Source organism: Mustela nigripes, chromosome 12 (assembly GCF_022355385.1).
Source record: "Mustela nigripes isolate SB6536 chromosome 12, MUSNIG.SB6536, whole genome shotgun sequence".
Taxonomy (NCBI): Eukaryota; Metazoa; Chordata; class Mammalia; order Carnivora; family Mustelidae; genus Mustela; species Mustela nigripes.
The window spans coordinates 77,223,768-77,242,959 of record NC_081568.1 but is presented as its reverse complement, the minus strand read 5'-3'; the positions used below and the strand labels follow the sequence as shown (position 1 = coordinate 77,242,959).

At 38.4% G+C, this 19,192-nt stretch overlaps 1 protein-coding gene across 2 annotated transcripts in view; it reads left to right on the top strand.

Moving 5' to 3' along the window:
- The first annotated feature begins 11,820 nt into the window (after positions 1–11,820).
- The window catches only part of PFDN1 (prefoldin subunit 1), a 69,034-nt gene continuing 61,662 nt past the window's right edge, over positions 11,821–19,192 (top strand). Inside the window, exons 1-2 of one of the 2 annotated variants that reach the window (XM_059417725.1) lie at positions 11,821–11,937; positions 14,446–14,612. In XM_059417725.1, the coding sequence (XP_059273708.1) occupies positions 11,905–11,937; positions 14,446–14,612 (200 nt within the window). In that variant the 5' untranslated portion in view covers positions 11,821–11,904. The remainder of the gene's footprint in view (positions 11,938–14,445; positions 14,613–19,192) is intronic. The other variant, XM_059417726.1, reaches the window with a different exon arrangement.

Below are 19,192 nucleotides of genomic sequence, written 5' to 3'. Positions count from 1 at the left end.
TGATGGCTGCTTCAGTTCTGATCTAGTTTTTCATCTTGTCCCTTCTTGGAATCATTCCACATGAAGTAGCCATGGTAATTTTCTGGAGCATAAATGTGGCCGGTCATTCCCATGCTTATAACACTCCTTTGAACTCAATGACTAGAGTATAGATCCTAAGCTCTTGAGCTTGACTTGGAAGGCCCTCTGCCATTTGCCCTTCATTAATCTCTCCAGCCTTTCTTTATGGTTAACAAGTTACTATAGTTCAACCACAACAAACAACTATTATTTTCCTGAAGACACCAGCCTCTTACCTTGGTGTCTTTTTCTAAACTTCTGGAGATATCGGCAATATCAGCAATATCCTTTCTCCCTTCTTTGCCAGCAACTCCTGTACGTGTGTGTGTGTGTGTGTGTGTGTGTGTGTGTGTGTATATATATATATATATATGTATTTGATGTTGCACTTTTCATCTCTGTGAATTATTTCTTTTATAACTGGAAGTTTGCACCTCTTTTTTTTTTTTTTAATGGGATTTTATTTATTTATTTGACAGAGAGAGACACAGAGAGAGAGGGAACACAAGCAGGGGGAGCAAGAGAGGGAGAAGCAGGCTTCTCACTGAGCAGGGAACCCAACATGGGCCTCAATCCCAGGACTCTGGGATCATGACCTGAGCCAAAGGCAGCCACCTAATGACTTAGCCACCCAGGTGCCCAAGTTTGCACCACTTAATCCCCTTCACCTAGTTGGCTTATCCCCTTCTCTGTTCCGCAACTTGGCAACCAACCAAGGCTCCAACCTGCAAGACTCCTGGGTTAAGAGACCCTCTTCTGTGTTTTCCAGCTCTTGGGTCACTTCCTCTATAGCATAATTTTCATGTTCTCTTATGACTATCTGTTTATCTGTGAACCCCACTGTACTATGAACTGCCCTTTATTTGTAGTTTTACAATACTCAACACCTAATAACAGCAACTTTATACCAGAAAACTTGTGTGCATTATCTCATGTAATTCACATGATAACTCATAAGTACTATTATTTCTGTTTTATAGTTAAAGAGATGGAAACCCTGAGAAGTTAAGTAATTTTCCTTCGATCTTATAGCTAGTAAATGTTTTGAAACTGCTAAAGTTCTTCTCCAACTGAATGAACCCTTGGTCCTCTATCTATTTTACAAAGTTGCAGAGATCAGGGGCTCCTGGATGGCTCAGTGGGTTAATTCTCTGTCTTCAGCTGCATGGCTCAGTGGGTTAAGCCTCTGCCTTCAGCTCAGGTTATGATCTCAGGGTCCTGGGATTGAGCCCCCTCTTGGGCTCTCTGCTCAGCAGGGAGCCTGCTTCTCCCTCTCTCTCTGTGGGCTGCTCTGCCTACTTGTGATCTCTCTCTCTGTGTCATGAGATCTTTAAAACAAAACAACACAAAACAAAACAAAACAAAAAACAAAGTTGCAGAGTCAAATGAAGTGATGAAGAGGGTATGGCTTTGTAAACTGAAAAACTCTAATGTCAGAAACTGCTAATTTCTACCTCCCATATTTGTCTTCTAGTTTCTTTTCATAATAATAGAATCCCTGGTGTTTAACTAGACACCTAGCTGCTCATAATAATAGCTATAGTTCCCAGACTCTCCTACAGCCAGGAATGGCCATATGGTTCTGTTTGGGTCAACATGATATGAACAGAACCAAACCCACCACTTCTAGGACATGGCTTTAAAGAGAATGAAAGAACCTCCTCCTTCCTTTTCCCCTTCCCTCTAGCTATGCATGGATATGGAGGTGATGAGTCATCTTGGATCATATGGATAAGATAGAAGGAGCCTGGGAACTCTGGCCTTGTGGAATTCACATACTTACCCTATACTACATCCAAACATCTGTTTGGATGATTTTGACAGAGATAAATAAGCTTCTATCTTGTTTCAGTCAATTTGGATCTCTGTTGTGACACCTAAACCTATACTCTAATATAGTCTATTCACAAGGGGAAGGATTATTCTTATTATTCCTACACAGATGCTTTGAAACTGTATATAGGCTATATCATAAGAATTAATTTTCTCTTCTCAGTAAAAGATATTCGCATTCAACTAGTTGCTCAGGCCAAAAAGCTCAAGGGCTTTATTTTCCTTTTCAAACAGCCTTGGGGTGCCTGCGCGGCTCAGTTGGTTAAGCATCCGACTGGGGATTTCCGCTCGGATCATGACCTTAGGGTCACGAGATCAAGCTTGGCATCAGGGCTCAGCGCCCAACATGGAGCCTGCTTGGGATTCTGTGTCTCCCTCTGCCCTGCCGTCACTAGGGCTCTCTGTCTAGCTCTCTCTAAAATAAGTACATTAATCTTTAAAACAAAACAAAATATCTTTCTTGAGATATGATTGATATGCAGTAAACTGAATATGTTAAATAAATATATCCATCACCACCTTCCTCCTCTTCCTCTTCCTCCTCGTCGTCTTTCTCCTCCTCCTCTCCCTCCTCCTTCTTTTTCTTTTTCTTTTTCTTTTTTTTTTTTTTAAGATTTTATTTCTTTTATTTGACAGAGAGAGAGATCACAAGTAGGCAGAGAGGCAGGCAGAGACAGAGGGGGAAGCAGGCTCCCTGCTGAGCAGAGGGCCCGATGCGGGACTCCATCCCAGGACCCTGAGATCATGACCTGAGCCGAAGGCAGCGGCTTAATCCACTGAGCCACCCAGGCGCCCCATCCTCCTCCTTTTTCTTCCTTCCCTCCTTCTTCCTTTTCTTCTTCTTCTCCTTCTTCCCCTTCTCCTCCTTCTCTTTCTTCTTATAATCCCTTTCTTCTAAATCCTCTCCAGTCCGCCTCATTCCCAGTCCTCTCTGCAACTACCGATCTTCTTTCTGCCATTTCCGAATTGTTAACATTTTCTGGAATTTGATATACATGAAATTAGATAGTATGTTACTCTTTTTTTTTTTGTTTGGCTTCGTCACTCAGCACACTTATTTGGAGATTAAGAATGATCTTTGGGGGGCGCCTGGGTGGCTCAGTGGGTTAAGCCTCTGCCTTCGGCTCAGGTCATGATCTCAGGGTCCTGGGATCGAGTCCCACATCAGGCTCAGAGAGCCTGCTTCCCTCTCTCTCTCTCTGCCTGCCTCTCCATCTACTTGTGATTTCTCTCTGTCAAATAATAAAATCTTTAAAAAAAAAAAAAAAAGAATGATCTTTGGTTCCTTTCCTTCTTTCATTGCCCCCTCCCCGCAACCCCCATCCCAAGCTATTCCTTCATCAAGTTCAGTAACCTCTATCCAAGTCCATTAACTTCTTCCTTCGTTGCTATGGTCCTCACCCACACCACCATCATCTCTCTCATACCACTTTCATTGTCTCCTAACTGGTCGCTTTGTTTCCACTCTAGTTTCTTCCAATCCATTCTCCACCTAGCACTTAAAATGATCTCTTGAAAATGGGATCATATCAATCTCTTCAGATCAGATCAGTACCCTTTTTGAATTCATTCAGTGTTTTCTAATCACACTCAGAATAATATTCTAACCCTCACAGTAACTTGCAAAGGCCTCTTATCAATGTTATTGATTTATTTGTCAGAGAGAGAGAGAGAGAACAGTATGAAGCCTGATATGGGACTCAATTCTGGGGCCCTGGGATCATGACCAGAGCTGAAGGCAGATGCCTAACCAACTGGTCACCCAGGTGTTCCAGACAATAACTTTCCATTCCTCCCCTTCTCGTCATCTCCTGGTAACTACCATCTTACTTTGTGTCTTTATGATTTTGACCGGGCCCCTCATATAAGTGAAATCATATAGTGTTTCTCTTTTTGTAACTGGCTTATTTCACTTAGCATTATGCCCTCAAAGTTTATCCATATTATAGCATGTGTTAGAATTTCATTCCTTTTAGGAGAGGAGTCAAGATGGTGGAGAAGTAGGCTGAGACTACTTCAGGTAGCAGGAGATCAGCTAGATAGCTTATCTAAAGATTGCAAACATCTACAAATCCAACGGGAGATTGAAGAGAAGAACAGCAATTCTAGAAACAGAATTTCATTCCTTTTAGATACTGAATACTATTCCACTGTGCATACATGCCACATAATTGTTTATCCATTTATCTTTTGACAGACACTTAGGTTGCTTCCACATGTTGACTTTTGTGAATTTGCTGCTATAAACATAGGTGTACACATATCTGCTTGAGTACTCACTTTGGATTCTTTTGGGTATATACCTAGAAGTAGGATTGCTGGATCATACTGTAATTCTACTTTTAATTTTTTGAGGAACTACTGTACTATTTCGCAGAGCAGCTACACCATTTTACATTCCCACCAGCAATGTACAGGGTTCCAATTTTTCCACATCCAACCAATATTTGTTATATATATATTTTTTGACAGAGAAGAAGATCACAAATAGGCAGAGAGGCAGGCAGTGGAGGGGGAGAGCAGACGGTTGGGGATGGGGGGAAGCAGGCTCCTGCTGAGCAGAGAACCTGATGGGGGGCTCGATCCCAGGACCCTGAGATCAGGACCTGAGCTGAAGGCAGAGGCTCAACCCACTGAGCCACCCAGGCACCCCAATATTTGTTATTTTTTATATTGTTTTTGTTTTGTTAATAGCTATCCTAATGGACGTGATGTGGTATCTCATTGTTTTGATTTGCAACTTCCTCATGATTAGTGATGTTGAAGATCCTTCCATGTGCTCATCTTCCTTGGAGAAATGTCTGTTCAGATCTTTGACCACTTTTGCTTTTTCATTATTTAATTATGGGAGTTCTTTATATATTTCGGATACTAATTCCTTACTAATATATGATTTGCACATATTGTCTCCCATTCCATGGGTTGTCTTTTCTCTCTTGATCATGTCCTTTCATACTTAAAAGTTTTTAATTTTGATGAAGTCCAATTTATCTACCCTTTTTTGTTGTCGGTGCTTTTGGTGTCATTTCCATGAAATTATTATTAAACCCAATGTCAGGAAGATTTCTTCAATGTTTTCTTCTAAGAGTTTTACAGTTTAGCTCCTACATTTAGGTCTTTTTCTTTGTTTTAAAAGATTTTATTTAAGAGAGAGAGATTTTATTTAAGAGAGAGAGAGAAAGAGAGCATGATTAGGGGCAGGGGCAGATGGAGAGGGAGAAGCAGGTTTCCCACTGAGCAGGGAGCCCAGTGTAGGGCTTGATCCCAGGATCCTGGGGTCATGACCTGAGCCAAAGGCAGATGCTTAATGGACTGAGCCATACAAGTGCCCCTCCTACATTTAGGTCTTTGATCCATTTTAAGTTAATTTTTTGTACATGGTCCTTAGTAAAGGTTCACCTACATCCTTCTGCATGTGGATATCAATTTTTACCAGTATCTTTTATAGAAAGTTATGACTAAAAAGATATAAAATATGACAGCATATACATAACATGGAGGAAAGAGAGGAAAAAAGAGAAAGAATGTATTTGGAGGCTTTCTTTCCTCTTCTAATTTTGGGAATAATTTGAAGAGAATAAGTATTAACTTCTTTAAATGTTTGGTAGATTCACCTGTGAATCCATCTGATCCGGGACTTTTTTTTTAAAGTTTTCTTTCTTTCTTTTTTTTTTTTTTTTTAATAATTCAATATTACTCCTAGTTATTGGTCTGTTCAGATCTTATATTTCTTTCTGATTCAATTTTGGAAGACTGTATGGTTTTAGGAGTTTATCCATTTCCTATAGATTTGTCCAATTTATTGTCATAAAATTTTTCATTGTACTTTCTTTTTTTTGTTTGTTTTTTAAACTTAAATTCAATTAGTTAACATACAGTGTATTGTTAGCTTTAGAGGCGGTGTTCAGTGATTCATCCGTTTTATATAATACCCAGGGCTCATTACATCATGTGCCCTCTTTAATGTCCATCGCCCAGTTAACCTTATTCCCCAACCATCCTCCCCTCAGTCTGCTTCACATGATGAGAAGTCTCTTATGGTTTTCTTCCTCTCTGATTTTGTCTTGTTTTGTTTTTCTCTCCCTTTCCCTATGCGCCTCTGTTTTGTTTCTTAAATTCCACATATGAGTGAAATTATATGGTAATTGTCATTCTCTGACTTATTTCTCTCAGCATAATAGCCTCTAGTTCCATCCATGTCATTGCAAATGTCAAGAAGTCATTTTGTTTAGTGGATGAGTAGTATTCCACTGGATAGATATTAAAAGAAATAATATCGTCTTTATCCGTTCATCAGTCAATGGACATCTGGGCTCTTTTTTTTTTTTTTCAAGATTTTATTTATTTATTTGACAGACGGAGATCACAAGTAGGTAGAGAAGCAGGCAGAGAGAGAGAGAGAGAAGGAAGCAGGCTCTCTGCTCAGCAGAGAGCCCGATGCAGGGCTTGATTCAAAGACTCTGGGACCACGACCCGAGCCGAAGGCAGAGGCTTTAATCCACTGAACCACCCAGGCACCCTTGGACATCTGGGCTCTTTCTATAGTTGGGCTATTGTGGACATTGCTGCTACAAACATTGGGGTGCAGATGCCCCTTTGGATCACTACATTTATATTTTTAGGGTAAATATCCAGTAGAGCAATTTCTGGGTTGTAGGGTAGCTCTATTTTCAACTTTTTGAGGACCATCTGTACTGTTTTCTAGAGTGGCTGCACCAGCTTGCATTCCCAACAGGGAAGGGAGGGTTCCCCTTTCTCCGCATCCTCACCACCATCTGTTTTTTCCTGACTTATTAACTTTAGCCTTTCTGGCTGGTGTGAGGTGGTATTTCATTATGGTTTTGATTTGTGTTTCCCTGATGCCAAATGATGTGGAACATTTTTTCACGTGTCTGTTGGCTATTTGTGTGTCTTCTTTGGAGAATTGTTTGTTCATGTCTTTTGTCCATTTCTTGATTGGATTATTTGCTCTTTGGGTTTTGAGTTTGATAAGTACTTTATAGATTTTGGATACTAGCCCTTTATCTGATAAGATAATTGCAAATATCGTCTCCCATTCTGTCAGTTGTCTTTTGGTTTTGTCGACTGTTTCCTTTGCTGTGCAAAAGCTTTTTATCTTGATGAGTGGTTCATCAAGATAGTTCCAATAGTTTATTTTTAAACTCTGTTTCCCTTGCCTTTGGCGATGTGTCTAGCAAGAAGTTGCTGTGGTCGAGGTCACAGAAGTTGCTGCCTGTTCTCCTCTAGGACTTTGATGGGTTCCTATCTAACATTTAGGACTTTCATCCATTTTGAGACTATTTTTGTGTATGGTGTAAGGAAATGGTCCAGTTTCATGCTTCCATATGTGGCTATTTTTCATTGTACTCTCTTATTATCCTTTGTATTTCTGCAGTGTCAGTTGTTACTTTTCCACTTTTGTTTCTGATTTTATTTATTTGGGTCCTTTCTCTTCATTTCCTTGATGAGTCTGGCTAGGGGTTTATCAATTTTGTTTATCTTTCAAAGAACAAGCTCTTGATTTCATTAATTGTCCTTTTTTTTGTCTCAGTCATTTTTTTAAAAATCTTCTATTATTTATTTATTTATTTTAAAGCAAACCTTATGCCTACCATGGGATTTGAACCCATGACCCCAAGATTAAGAGTTGTATGTTTTTCCAACAGAACAGGCCAGGTGCCCTTCTGTCATTTATTTCTGCTCTGACCTAATTATGCCCTTCCTTCTGTTATTTTCTTCCATCTTGGGCTTTCATAGTTCCTTTAGGTATAAGGTTAGATTGTTTATTTGAGTTTTTTCTTATTTATTTACATAGGTTTATATCATTATATATTTTCCCCAGTATCGTTTGTGGAAAAGACTGACCTTTTTTTTTTTTTTTTTTTTTTTTTTTTTAAAGATTTTATTTATTTATTTGACAGGCAGAGATCATAAGTAGGCAGAGAGGCAGGCAGAGAGAGAGAGGAGGAAGCAGGCTCCCCACCGAGCAGAGAGCCCGATGTGGGGCTCGATCCCAGGACCCTGGGATCATGACCCGAGCCGAAGGCAGAGGCTTTAACCCACTGAGCCACCCAGGTGCCCCAAGACTGACCTATTGCACATCGAATGGTCTTGGCACATTTGGGACACAGAAAAAAAAAAAAATATATATATATATATATATTTTATATTTACTATAAATAGTAAACTAGACATAGTTGAAAAGAGAAGTTAGTAAATTAGTGGAGAAAATTGAGTAGATTGAGTAAATGAGTAAATATGATGACCTATTTCAGCATGGGGCATTATTTAGTATAAAATAGAGGTTAAGAGATACAGATGATTCAACATATTTCTTTTTTCTTTTTTAAGATTTTATTTATTTATTTGACAGAGAGAGATCACACGTAGACAGAGAGGCAGGCAGAGAGAGAGAGGGAAGCAGGCTCCCTGCTGAACAGAAAGCCCGATGCGGGACTCTATCTCAGGACCCTGAGATCATTACCTGAGATGAAGGCAGCGGTTTAACCCACTGAGCCACCCAGGCGCCCTCAACATATTTCTAGTAGGGGTTCTAGTTAGGAATAATGACAAAAATGGTGGAAAACCAATATTCCATAAGTTACTGGTTGAACATTGTTCAGCATTAGCATGAATCCTCAGATTAAAGAAGTGTATTATGTCCCAAAGAGGAAAAATAAAGAACACATACATGTAAAAGGGCAGAACCTTGAGCAATGTGAATATCTTAAAAGACACCAGAGAAAAGACAGATTTTTAACAAAATCATGAAAAGCAGGCTGACCGGACTTTTTAATCAGTATATAAAAGCCAGAAGACGGGGCGCCTGGGTGGCTCAGTGGGTTAAGCCGCTGCCTTCGGCTCGGGTCATGATCCCGGGGTCCTGGGATCGAGCCCCGCGTCGGGCTCTCTGCTCAGCGGGGAGCCTGCTTCCCTCTCTCTCTGCCTGCCTCTCCATCTGCTTGTGATTTCTCTCTGTCAAATAAATAAATAAAATCTTTAAAAAAAAAAAAAATAAAAGCCAGAAGACTATGGAAAAATGTCTAAAATTGTCAATCTGTAATCTTATACACAGCTATTCTGTCATTTCAAATTAAGGGTGAAATTAAAACAATTTTACATATATAAATTGTCTTACTTTCATAAGGCTGCCATAACACGTACTACAAACTGGGTAGCTTAAGACATCAGAAATTTATTTTCTTATAGTTTTAGAATCTAGAAGACCAAAATCAAGATGTTGACATTTGCCATTGTCCCTCTAAAAGCAATAGAGGGTTTCTTGCCTTTTTCAGCTTCTGAGAGCCAGAAGTATAACTACAGTCTTTACATGTAATTCTCCTGTCTCTTCATATAGCCCTCTTTCTGTGAAGTCTCTTTGTGTCTAAATTTCCCCTTTTTAGAAGTCATATTGTACTATGGTATAAATGTTCATATGTTGAAATCCTAACCCACAAAGATGATGGCATTAGCAGGTGGGACCTTTGGGAAGTGTTTAAGTCTTGAGAATGGAACACTTATGAGTGGGATTGATGCTCTTATAAAAGAGACCCTGTAGAGATCTTTCACTCTTTCTTGTGAGAATACAGCAAGAGGTCAGAAGTCTGTAACCCAGAAGAAGGCCCTCATTCAACCATGCTGGCACTCTGATCTTGAACTTCCAGTCTCCAGAACTATGAGAAATAAACCCTTGCTGTTTATATAAGCCATCCAGTCTGTGGTATTTTGTTATAGCAGCCTGAAGGACTAAGACATATTGGATTAGGGCCACCCCAATAACCTTATTTTATCTTGATTACCTCTGTAAAGACTTGATTTTCAAACAGATGACATTTGGATGTACTTCAACTCATCCTTTTTTTTGGGGTAGAGGACACAATCAAACCCATCACACAAGGCTGAAAGTTTACTCTCTAAGACTCTTCCAGAAAGAATCTACTAAAGGATTTATTTCATCAGGAAGGAAATTAAACTCAGGAGGAAGGAGTGGTATATAAAAAGGAACAATAACAAAAAACAGAGAGAAGATTCTTTCTTAAGGTCCCACCACTCTTAAACAGCGCAGGCAGTATTTGAACCCAGGTTGTCTGACACCTTAGCCTATGTTTCTAACTTGGACATTACATATACTTCTAGGGGAGTGTTTTAAAATCTCATGAGGTAATGTATAGGAAAGTTTACATAACTTTGAATTTTGATATTCAGTCATTATTTATTAACTATAATAAATGAATTTGATATTCAGTCATTATTTATTAACTATAATGAAGTTCTAAGAAGATCCCAGAGGAGAATTAGACCTTTCTTTTCTTTGCCAAATTAGGGAGAAATGATTGGTTTTCTTCTGAAGCATTCATTCTTACTGAGTGTTTATTTTGTATTTATTCCCTGTGAGGTACTGTAATTGGTATTCTGGGTATAAGAGGAAGAACTATTATTCCGTAGTTCTTGATTTCCAGAAATTTAAAGTTAATTTTTTTTGTGTGTGTTGGGGGGTACACCTGGGTAGCTCAGTTGGTTAAGTTTCTGCTTTCAGTTCAGGTTATGATCCCAGGGTCCTGAGACAGAGTCCTGCCTCAGGCTCCTTCCTCAGCAAGGAGGCTGCTTCTCCCTCTGCCTGCCAATCCCCCTGCTTGTGCTCTCTCTCTCCCTGACAAATAAGTAGATAAAATATTAAAAAAAGAACTAAAAAAAAATATTTTTTTAAAGATAGGAAGTGTCATGTACCTGAGAAAGGAACAGATGTAGTTCTGAACAGAGTTTAGAGGAAAGATTATTTTTGGTATGTGTGATGAATGATACAAGAGACAAAAAAGATAATGGGAAAGGTAACCTGCTTCCTAGACCTTGAAAGACATAATAATGCTAAGCACATCACCTTAACTGCAACTATTGAGTACCTACTGTGATCATGATGCTCTCTTTGGGGCTTTTCCTGGTTTACTTATTCCCTAAAATAACCCTGTGAGGTCAATATTGTTACTCTCAAATTAAATGAGAATGCAAACTCTATTGTCATATAGCTACTGAAGTAGAACCGGACAAACAAGAGCGAACTTTGAATCCGGATCTAGTTAGCTCCAAATTCCCTGCCCTTTCTACTCTCTCCCAAGTTTTTAGAGTAGGTAAAACATCCATTTCTTCCCTTTCTTTAAGTCTAATTACCATTCATCTTCTGGTTTAAATGCCAGGTCTTTTATGGCAGATTCTGAAAATGTGGTCTGCAGATGGACTTGTATCATGTCATAAAGGGAGTTTGGGAAGACACAAACTTTTGAGCCCCAATTTCAGAGATTTCTCAGTACTTAAGTCTAGGATGAGGACAAGAAATTCTATATTATTATTATTTCTTCAAAGTATTATTTGAGAGACAAAGCATGAGGTGGGAGCGGGACAGAGGCAGAGTCCAAAGCAGACTCCTTGATGAGTCGGGAACTCAAGGCAGGGCTCAATCCCAAGACCCCTGAGATCACCCAAGCAGAAACCAAGAGTCAGGACCTTTTAAGCAACTGTGCCATCCAGGCACCCCAGAGATTCTGCTTGGCTTTAGTAAATTTAGCCTCTTGAGAACCACTGTGTCTAGAAGGTCTTCCAAGAGATTTTGGTAGAAATAAATTCTTCGGAAGAACACTTGTACCAAAACTGCTGGACTTCTCCATACTGGCAAGCCTGAAGCTGAGGCTGATTCTTCTACTTCCCCGAGAGCACAGGGACCAGCTGAAGTAATGACCACCTGAAGAGGTTTGGGCCCCATGCACATTCAACTCTATTCACCCGGCACTAACAAAGCTATTTGTCAAAGCGCTTAAAACCTCTTTGAGAATCTGCTTGCCAAGCCTGATAGATCACGTGAGGAAGACGTAATCTGTATCTGTAATACTTCCAGAAGCCCAGCTAGCTCGACTCGTGCGCAGGCGCAGAAGGAAGGGGGAAGTCGAACCGCCAAGGCGCGCCCCTCCTCCACCTCTTTCTGGTTTTATCCTACTGCGCAGGCGCACCGAGTGAACCAAGATGGCGGCTCCCGTGGATCTGGAGTTAAAAAAGGTAAAAGAGGGTCCTGAGCCGCCACAGGCTTCTCTTTGGGAAGCTAAGGGGATTGTGGATAAGAATATCGAATGAGACTGGGGTCCTGAGGAAGGCAAGAGGCCCCAGGGAACTGGGGAGTGATTTCCCAGAGTCCTGAGGCGGGACCAGGTCTCCTTAGGTTGGCGTGGGGGGCGAGCAACTCTTTCTGGGTAAGAGCCGGTTGGGCTGGTGTGGTTAAGTCTGGCGGGGCAATAGCTGCTCTGTCTTCTCGTTCCGAGCTCCAGAGCCGTTTCGTTGTGTAGAAGCTTCAGTTTCATAGACCTGAAGTATGCGTTTCATATTCGAGCCCCTGCGGACCGCTTGCCTGAGCTGAGGCGTCTGTAATTCTAAATCCTCATTTGCTTTAAAAATTCCCAAGTCCACTCTGTTTTTACACCACTTTCTCGATTCCGTTCTTTGAAAGGTCGCAGTATCTACATGAAGTTCAAAGATAGTTTCATAGCAGTGTTAGTATCAGGGCTTTAACTCCCAGCCCTAGGCCCCCCACCCCCTTCTCCTTTTCTTGAAGGATTGTCAAAAAAAACCCCAAACAGGTCCGTAAAATTTTCCAAATAAAATCGGTATCAGGAGGAATTGGGCTTCTCTCTTCAAACAGTTGCTTACAAATGTGCTGTCAGTCAAAAACGTATTCGCCATCTAAGGGCCACTATTCTCTACTTTCTCCGCACCTTTTGATTATTAGTTTAGGTTCTTCAGAAGAGCAAATTTTATGCCTTAATATTTCTGGTCAAGCTTTGCTTATGAAATAGGATAGCTGAGCGAGTTGTTGCTCCTAATAAATGAAGCTATTTGTTATTGCCCTGAGGATATATTTATGTGTAACTTGCTCTTTGTCTTCTTTTGAAACTTGTAAATTTAGTCTTTAAGGTGATGTTTTCTAATGCTGCAATATCTCAGCTTGAGCACTATACCAGCTTCCTTAGCAAAGTGTGTACAAGTCAGGTAATTTTACATGCAAAACAATTTATTTTAAGAATTCTTAGCCAATTCTAGGGGTGCCTGGGTGGCTCAGTGGGTTAAACCGCTGCCTTTAGCTCAGGTCATGGTCTCAGGGTCCTGGGATGGAGCCCCGCATGGGACTCTGCTCCGCCGGGAGCCTGCTTCTCCCTCTCTCTCTGCCTGCCTCTCTGCCTCCTTGTGGTCTCTCTCTCTGTCAAATAAATGAATAAAATTAAAAAAAAAAAAAGAATTCTTAACCAATTCTAAAAATTTACCTTTTTTTTTTTTTTTTTCTGTTAAGAGTTGTGATGTAAGTCAGGGTTTAGTGAAAGAGCTAACAATAAAATACAGCTGTGAATGGTCTTACCTCCCAGTATTTGAATTTGTTATTAAGAAACCCCTGGACAATGAATGCAAACTAAGAAAATGATTAGAAACTTAAATTGGGTAGTTTTGACAGCTAATTAAATTAAAAAAGAAACTTCTTGTTTAAAGGTTTTATCTTCTAATATCTTTATAAGATCTTTTGTTGTTCTTGTTGTTGTTGGAGACTAATAGGAAATTTCAGGCACCTGCTTTCCCAAATCAGTTTCGGAAACCTACTAGTAGGGGAGAACAAAGTCAGAAAAATGTTTAGTAGCCTTTGCTATGTATTGCTGTCACAAATATTATTAAGGCATAAATTTGACAGCATCTGAAAGTCATTCCAGGCACTTAAACGAGAGTATCCAAAAACTGTTTATCTTTGAGTTAAGTGCACGTGAGGGCACTTAAGGGTCAAATTTGGCTTGGTATGTGGATATGAAGATCATGATACAGTTCTCCCAATGCTTTGAATTTTGTTTGTTTGTTTATCTTTTTCTCAAAAAATATTTGTAGTCTGAATTTACTGTAGGCAGTAGAATAGAAACATCCTGAACTAGGGGGGCGGAAAAAATGGATAGAAGTACCTGCCTTTCCATCTAATAGTTGTTCAACCCTGTGCAAGCCACTTTTATCTCTTTAACAAATTTAGTTACTTTAACTTGTAAAGAGTGATGTTGAAACTGCCATCCCTAACTCATAGGACTATTGAGAAGAGTAAATGAGATATTATTATATTCCTTAATGTTCTCATATTAGTATTCCCTTGTATTTCAAACAAATGTGGGAAAGTGTTTTGAAACCTAGGAATGTAACACAAATGAAGTGAGTCTTACATTTGTGGTTCTTGTTTTGAATCTCTGGGTTTCATACTCTGACTCTTCCATTTATTGTTTTTTATTACTCCTTGGGTACCTGCTTTTTCATATATTTAATATGCTTTTGTTCTGCTTCAAGTAGACTGCATCTTTTGAGAACAGGTTAAGTTCATTATTTAGTATGGTGTCTTGATTGTTTACAATTATATTGACTTTTAGTGATGTTTGTGTCGGTAAAACAGCTTTGTCTCTGGTTAGCATGCTTTATTTTCGTGTGTTTGGATTTGACTTGTGTTTCCTGTACATGTTTCACCCACTAAATCAATCAATCACTTGTTTTTATTAGGCCTTCACAGAACTTCAAGCCAAAGTAATTGACACTCAACAGAAGGTGAAGCTTGCAGACATACAGATTGAACAGCTAAACAGAACGAAAAAGCATGCACATCTTACAGATACAGAGATTATGACTTTGGTAGATGAGACTAACATGTATGAAGGTGTAGGAAGAATGTAAGTAAAATATATCCTTAAGGGACTTATTGTGGGAGGGTTTTTGTCTAGAATTTGTTCATTTCAAAACTTGGTTTAAAGTATCATAATAGTTGTAAGGATCATCTAGTCAATACCTCCTTTTAAAAAATGCTAGCTGAACCCCAGGTAGATGTGTTTAATTTTAGACTTTGAAATATGTTTCTTAAATATTTTCCTGTTCTTCTCTCTATGATCAGGTAGGTACTTAAGTGTGTAACTTTAATGACAAAAATATGATTTGTCATTGAAAAGATGTTTATAGTAATTTTGTGTGTGCAGATTTATTTAAGTAGTTGTAGTTTTAACTTCCCCTATCCTATCTGGTTTATTAGGAGTCATACAAATCCTTCATCTTTTACATGCTTGACTATTGTTGTAAAATAAAAATAGGTTCATTTATTATTTAAATAAACTCATCCTAATAAAAACAAAACCTCATCCTGTCATACATGAGAAATCAAGTAAACCAATTTACCTTTTGCTTGTTCTAGTTGTTATTATCATTAACCACCCACACTGCAATTTTTTTTTCTTTTAAGAAATATAATACCCTTGTGAGGGAGAGTAAATCTGCTTTGCCTTTTCTAAGCAGCAAATAAGGAATGGAAAAGCCCCTAACTACAGGTCACATTCCATTACAATGAGCTAAAAGGGGAAGACTGATTGTTTGTTTGTTTGTTTGTTTGTTTTAAGTGGGGGAGGTACAAGAGGGTTTTTCTGGAATTTGGTATTTGAATATTATTTAGTAAGTGGACCGTTACTTCAAGTTTGGAGATCTTTTAGTTGAATGGAATTTGACCTCAGTCTTAGGATGACTTGTTTTGTGATTGATTTGAAGGAAGCATAACATGTGTAACATTTAGTAATGACTTTGGAATGACATCATGAGAAGTGGGCCCTGCTCATGACTAGCTACTCCATTTCTTTCTGGAAAAGAGATAGATTATGATAAACTTAATGTGATTTGTTTTCTCAGGATAAACAATATATCACAAATAAATTTTATCTTTGTAGTTCATATTTTTCATTTTAGCTTATTTTTAGAGAAGAGAGTCCCACTTTTTGAGGGTTTGCTTACTGGGACATGAAAGAGCTGGAATGGTAACAAAGTAGAACCCTTGACTATCTATGTAGTATGAGGTGCATTGTTGGCATTCACTACAGGGTAATTTTATCCTTAATGTGAATACCCTTAGGTGTTAAAACAGTTATGCTTGCTTTTCCAGCATGTTTGTTAACATGTTGCACCTGGATTTCATGTCACAGCATTAGCCTTTGCAACAGTTAAAGAATCTCTTTTTCCAAAAATAGAAAAACTTTTTTGACTGTCTTTGGCCTTTTGAGCTATAATGAAGTTGTTAGTTTTAATCAAAATAATTTACTAAACATTGTGCAGAAGTGCTAGAGTAGTTGGTTTTTTTGCATACCGCCCTAAGTGCTACAAATAGGTTGTATTCCATGCGAAGAAGTCTAGAATTAAAAGGCTAGGATATGATTCCTTAACAGTACAACAGCAGAAGTAGTATTTCTGGAAGATTTATTTCATGTAAAAGAAATACATAGTTTTAAATGTTTGGATAAAGTAGAACCTACATAGTTTCAAACTTTGGCTTTCAATTTGACTTTTATGCTTTTTGCATCCCACTGGGGTGCAAATTAGACCCTGCATTTAAGGGGCATTTAAGGTGAATAGTGTTTGTTGTTTGGCTAGAGTATTAGTGCCCTCCGGAAGAAAAGACTTGCTGAGTATTAGTCTAAGTATTAGTCTGGTCATGAAGATGGATGTTCTTCTTGGTGCTAAACCTGAAATAACTATTTCTGAATTTATAGTCTTGAGTAATCTTGAGTATCATTGTGATTCACTACTTTAGTTCCAGTCTTTATCTTAATTTTAATTTGTCCCTTCCTTTTTGAGTATTATTTGAGAATTCTAATTAGAATACTAATTTTTCTCAAGCGGTTTTTTTTTTTTTTTTTGGTTAAGGATTTTATTTATTTATTTGACAGACAAAGATCACAAGTAGGCAGAAAGGCAGGCGGAGAAGGGGGAAGGAGTAGGCTCCCTGCCAAGCAGAGAGCCCGATGTGGGGCTCCATCTCAGGACCCTGAGATCATGAACTGAGCCTAAGGCAGAGGGTTTAACCACTGAGCCACTCAGGCACCCCTCAAGCGTTTGTTTTAAAACCATGAATTATAAAAGCCCAAACACTCCGTTTTTGTTTCAGAATCTACAGTAGATTTGTGCCATCACTGAAATTCAGGCCTCATCATATCTTGCCTGGATTATTGCAATAGTATCTTAATTGTTCTTTCTGTCTTTATTCTGTCTGTCCAGATACAGTCTTCATACTTCTGCCAGAATTGATCACATCTGTATTTTTCATAAAATTCTTTGATCGGTTGTCCATAGGATAAAATCTGTACTTATTATCCTAGCATTCATGTTCATTCATAATCTCTCCTTATTGTATCCCCCTACCCTCAGGTCCTGCCACCTTCTGTTCCCATGCTCAGAATAGCACATAAATTTCATGTCATGGACTTAACTTCTTGCGTTGATTTTGGGTTATCTGTTGAGAAGGAGTTTGAGTTTCATGTGGGCTTTAAACATGTTTTAGTTGATTAGTAATGGCTGTCATGGGTGAAGGTAGAAGAGTAGTAAGTAGCACACGTTCCAGAAATGGTTGTCCCTGCTTTTGTCACAGGGCTTTGTCACACACGTTTTTGTGCTTTCTTTCTTTTGCTCGTTCTGTCCTTGGCCTGAAGTATTCCTTTTCTTTTGTGAAATTCTTATGCTTCGAGACATAGCTCAGCTTCTCTGAAGATTTTTTCTGTCCTCCATGGCGGACTTATTCACACTTTTCTGGGTGATACAAGAGCTTTTGTTCCTGTGACTAGTACAGCAGAGAGAGAGAGAGATGATTGATTTCTAAGTGGGTCATTTTCCTCAACTAGATCATCAGCTCTGTGAGACCACATACAGATTTAATGTTTGTTTCCTCAGTTCTCACCATAATGTCTGGCACAAAATAGGTGTTAAATGTGTCTTGATTTGAAATGAATAGGATTCTTTCTCTTGCCTAAAATAACTGCATTTTCTTTTATTTCTTCAGAAAGAAAACATGTTTGGAAAGTTGGACAATTAAGAATTAGACTTTCTTCTGTTTTAAAATATTCCAGCAGAGGTGAAATTGTAAAAGTAATGTATTTTGATTAAGGTCAGAGGAGTTGTTTTTGATCAAAATTATGTTCTTTGATTGTACAGGATTAATTCTTTATTAAATCTACTGAGAAAGTTGACTAATTCTAAATGCCAGCCACTTGCAGAGATGTTCATTCAGAATAGAAGAACCTAAGCCTTTAGAATTATGCAGAGGGCAGTATAATCCTTAAAGAATAAAGGCTATTCTATGCAGAATAATATGAATATAATAGTATTTCTTTTACCTTTCTCATTTTCATATAGGATAGAAGTCAGATTTTTTTTTACAGAGTATGTATTTAGTTTATCAAATCTTGCCAGCCTAGATGTCTTTCAAATCACAAGTATGGAGAAATTTGGTAGTGTTAAATACCTCGTATATATGGCTAATTTTCGTTTTAAACAAGGCCTGAATTGCTACATACTATAAGCTCTGCGTATTCATTGCTCAAAGCTGTAGTCCATCAAGTCACTTGGCGTGTTTCCAGCACATTTTAGTTCTCTTACTTCATATTCTTTGGAGAGGCTGTTATGTAGCCTGATACTACTACCACCAATTTCTAGTTTGGCTACTTAAGCTGTTTGTGAGCTGACCTCACCATACTGCTTTGAGAACTATGATGAAAGTTACAACTGTGGAATGATCTGTCTGAATAGTTGCAAGTGTTTGTCTTTGCATCTTTCTAGCATGCAAGGAGGGACTAGACATAGTCCTCAAATACTACATGAATGTTTCTTATATCTTCTTTTTTTTTTCCTGAATAAGAACCAGTTTATAATGGTTTATGGGGTTTTCTTCCTTTTTACTTTGCACACTAGAAAATAAGAGTGTTTTTTAAAAATAAGAATTATATTTGAAAATGCATGTAAAGAACATTTAACCATGCTGGTATTTGAAAGGACCATAATTAGAATAAATGTCAGACTTAATTTTATTAACAGTAGGTATGATCCTGACCCTGATGTCAGGTTTATTATTCTGTAATTTTAATGTCCTTTTACTAGAGCATTACATAAACTTTTTTCCAAAAGGGACAAATTAAGCTTTTAATTTTTTTAATATGGGAGGAACTTGAGTAGATTAGCCTTTGAGAAGAATGATTAGTGCCTTTTTAAAACTTGAACCTAACTAAAAATAACTTTGTACCATATTTAAACCAATTTAGGGGTATGCCACCATTCTGTGGGTATTTTTTACATTTAAGGAACTAAGAATGAACAATGGTATAAATCTACCAACTAGATAAGTGTCTAGCAATGCAGAAATTGCTGTTTGGGAGCGGTGTTGCTATTTCTACTTGTTGAAGTAATCTGATGGTTGATCTCCAATGGTTGAAAGATCCAGAAATGTAAAACC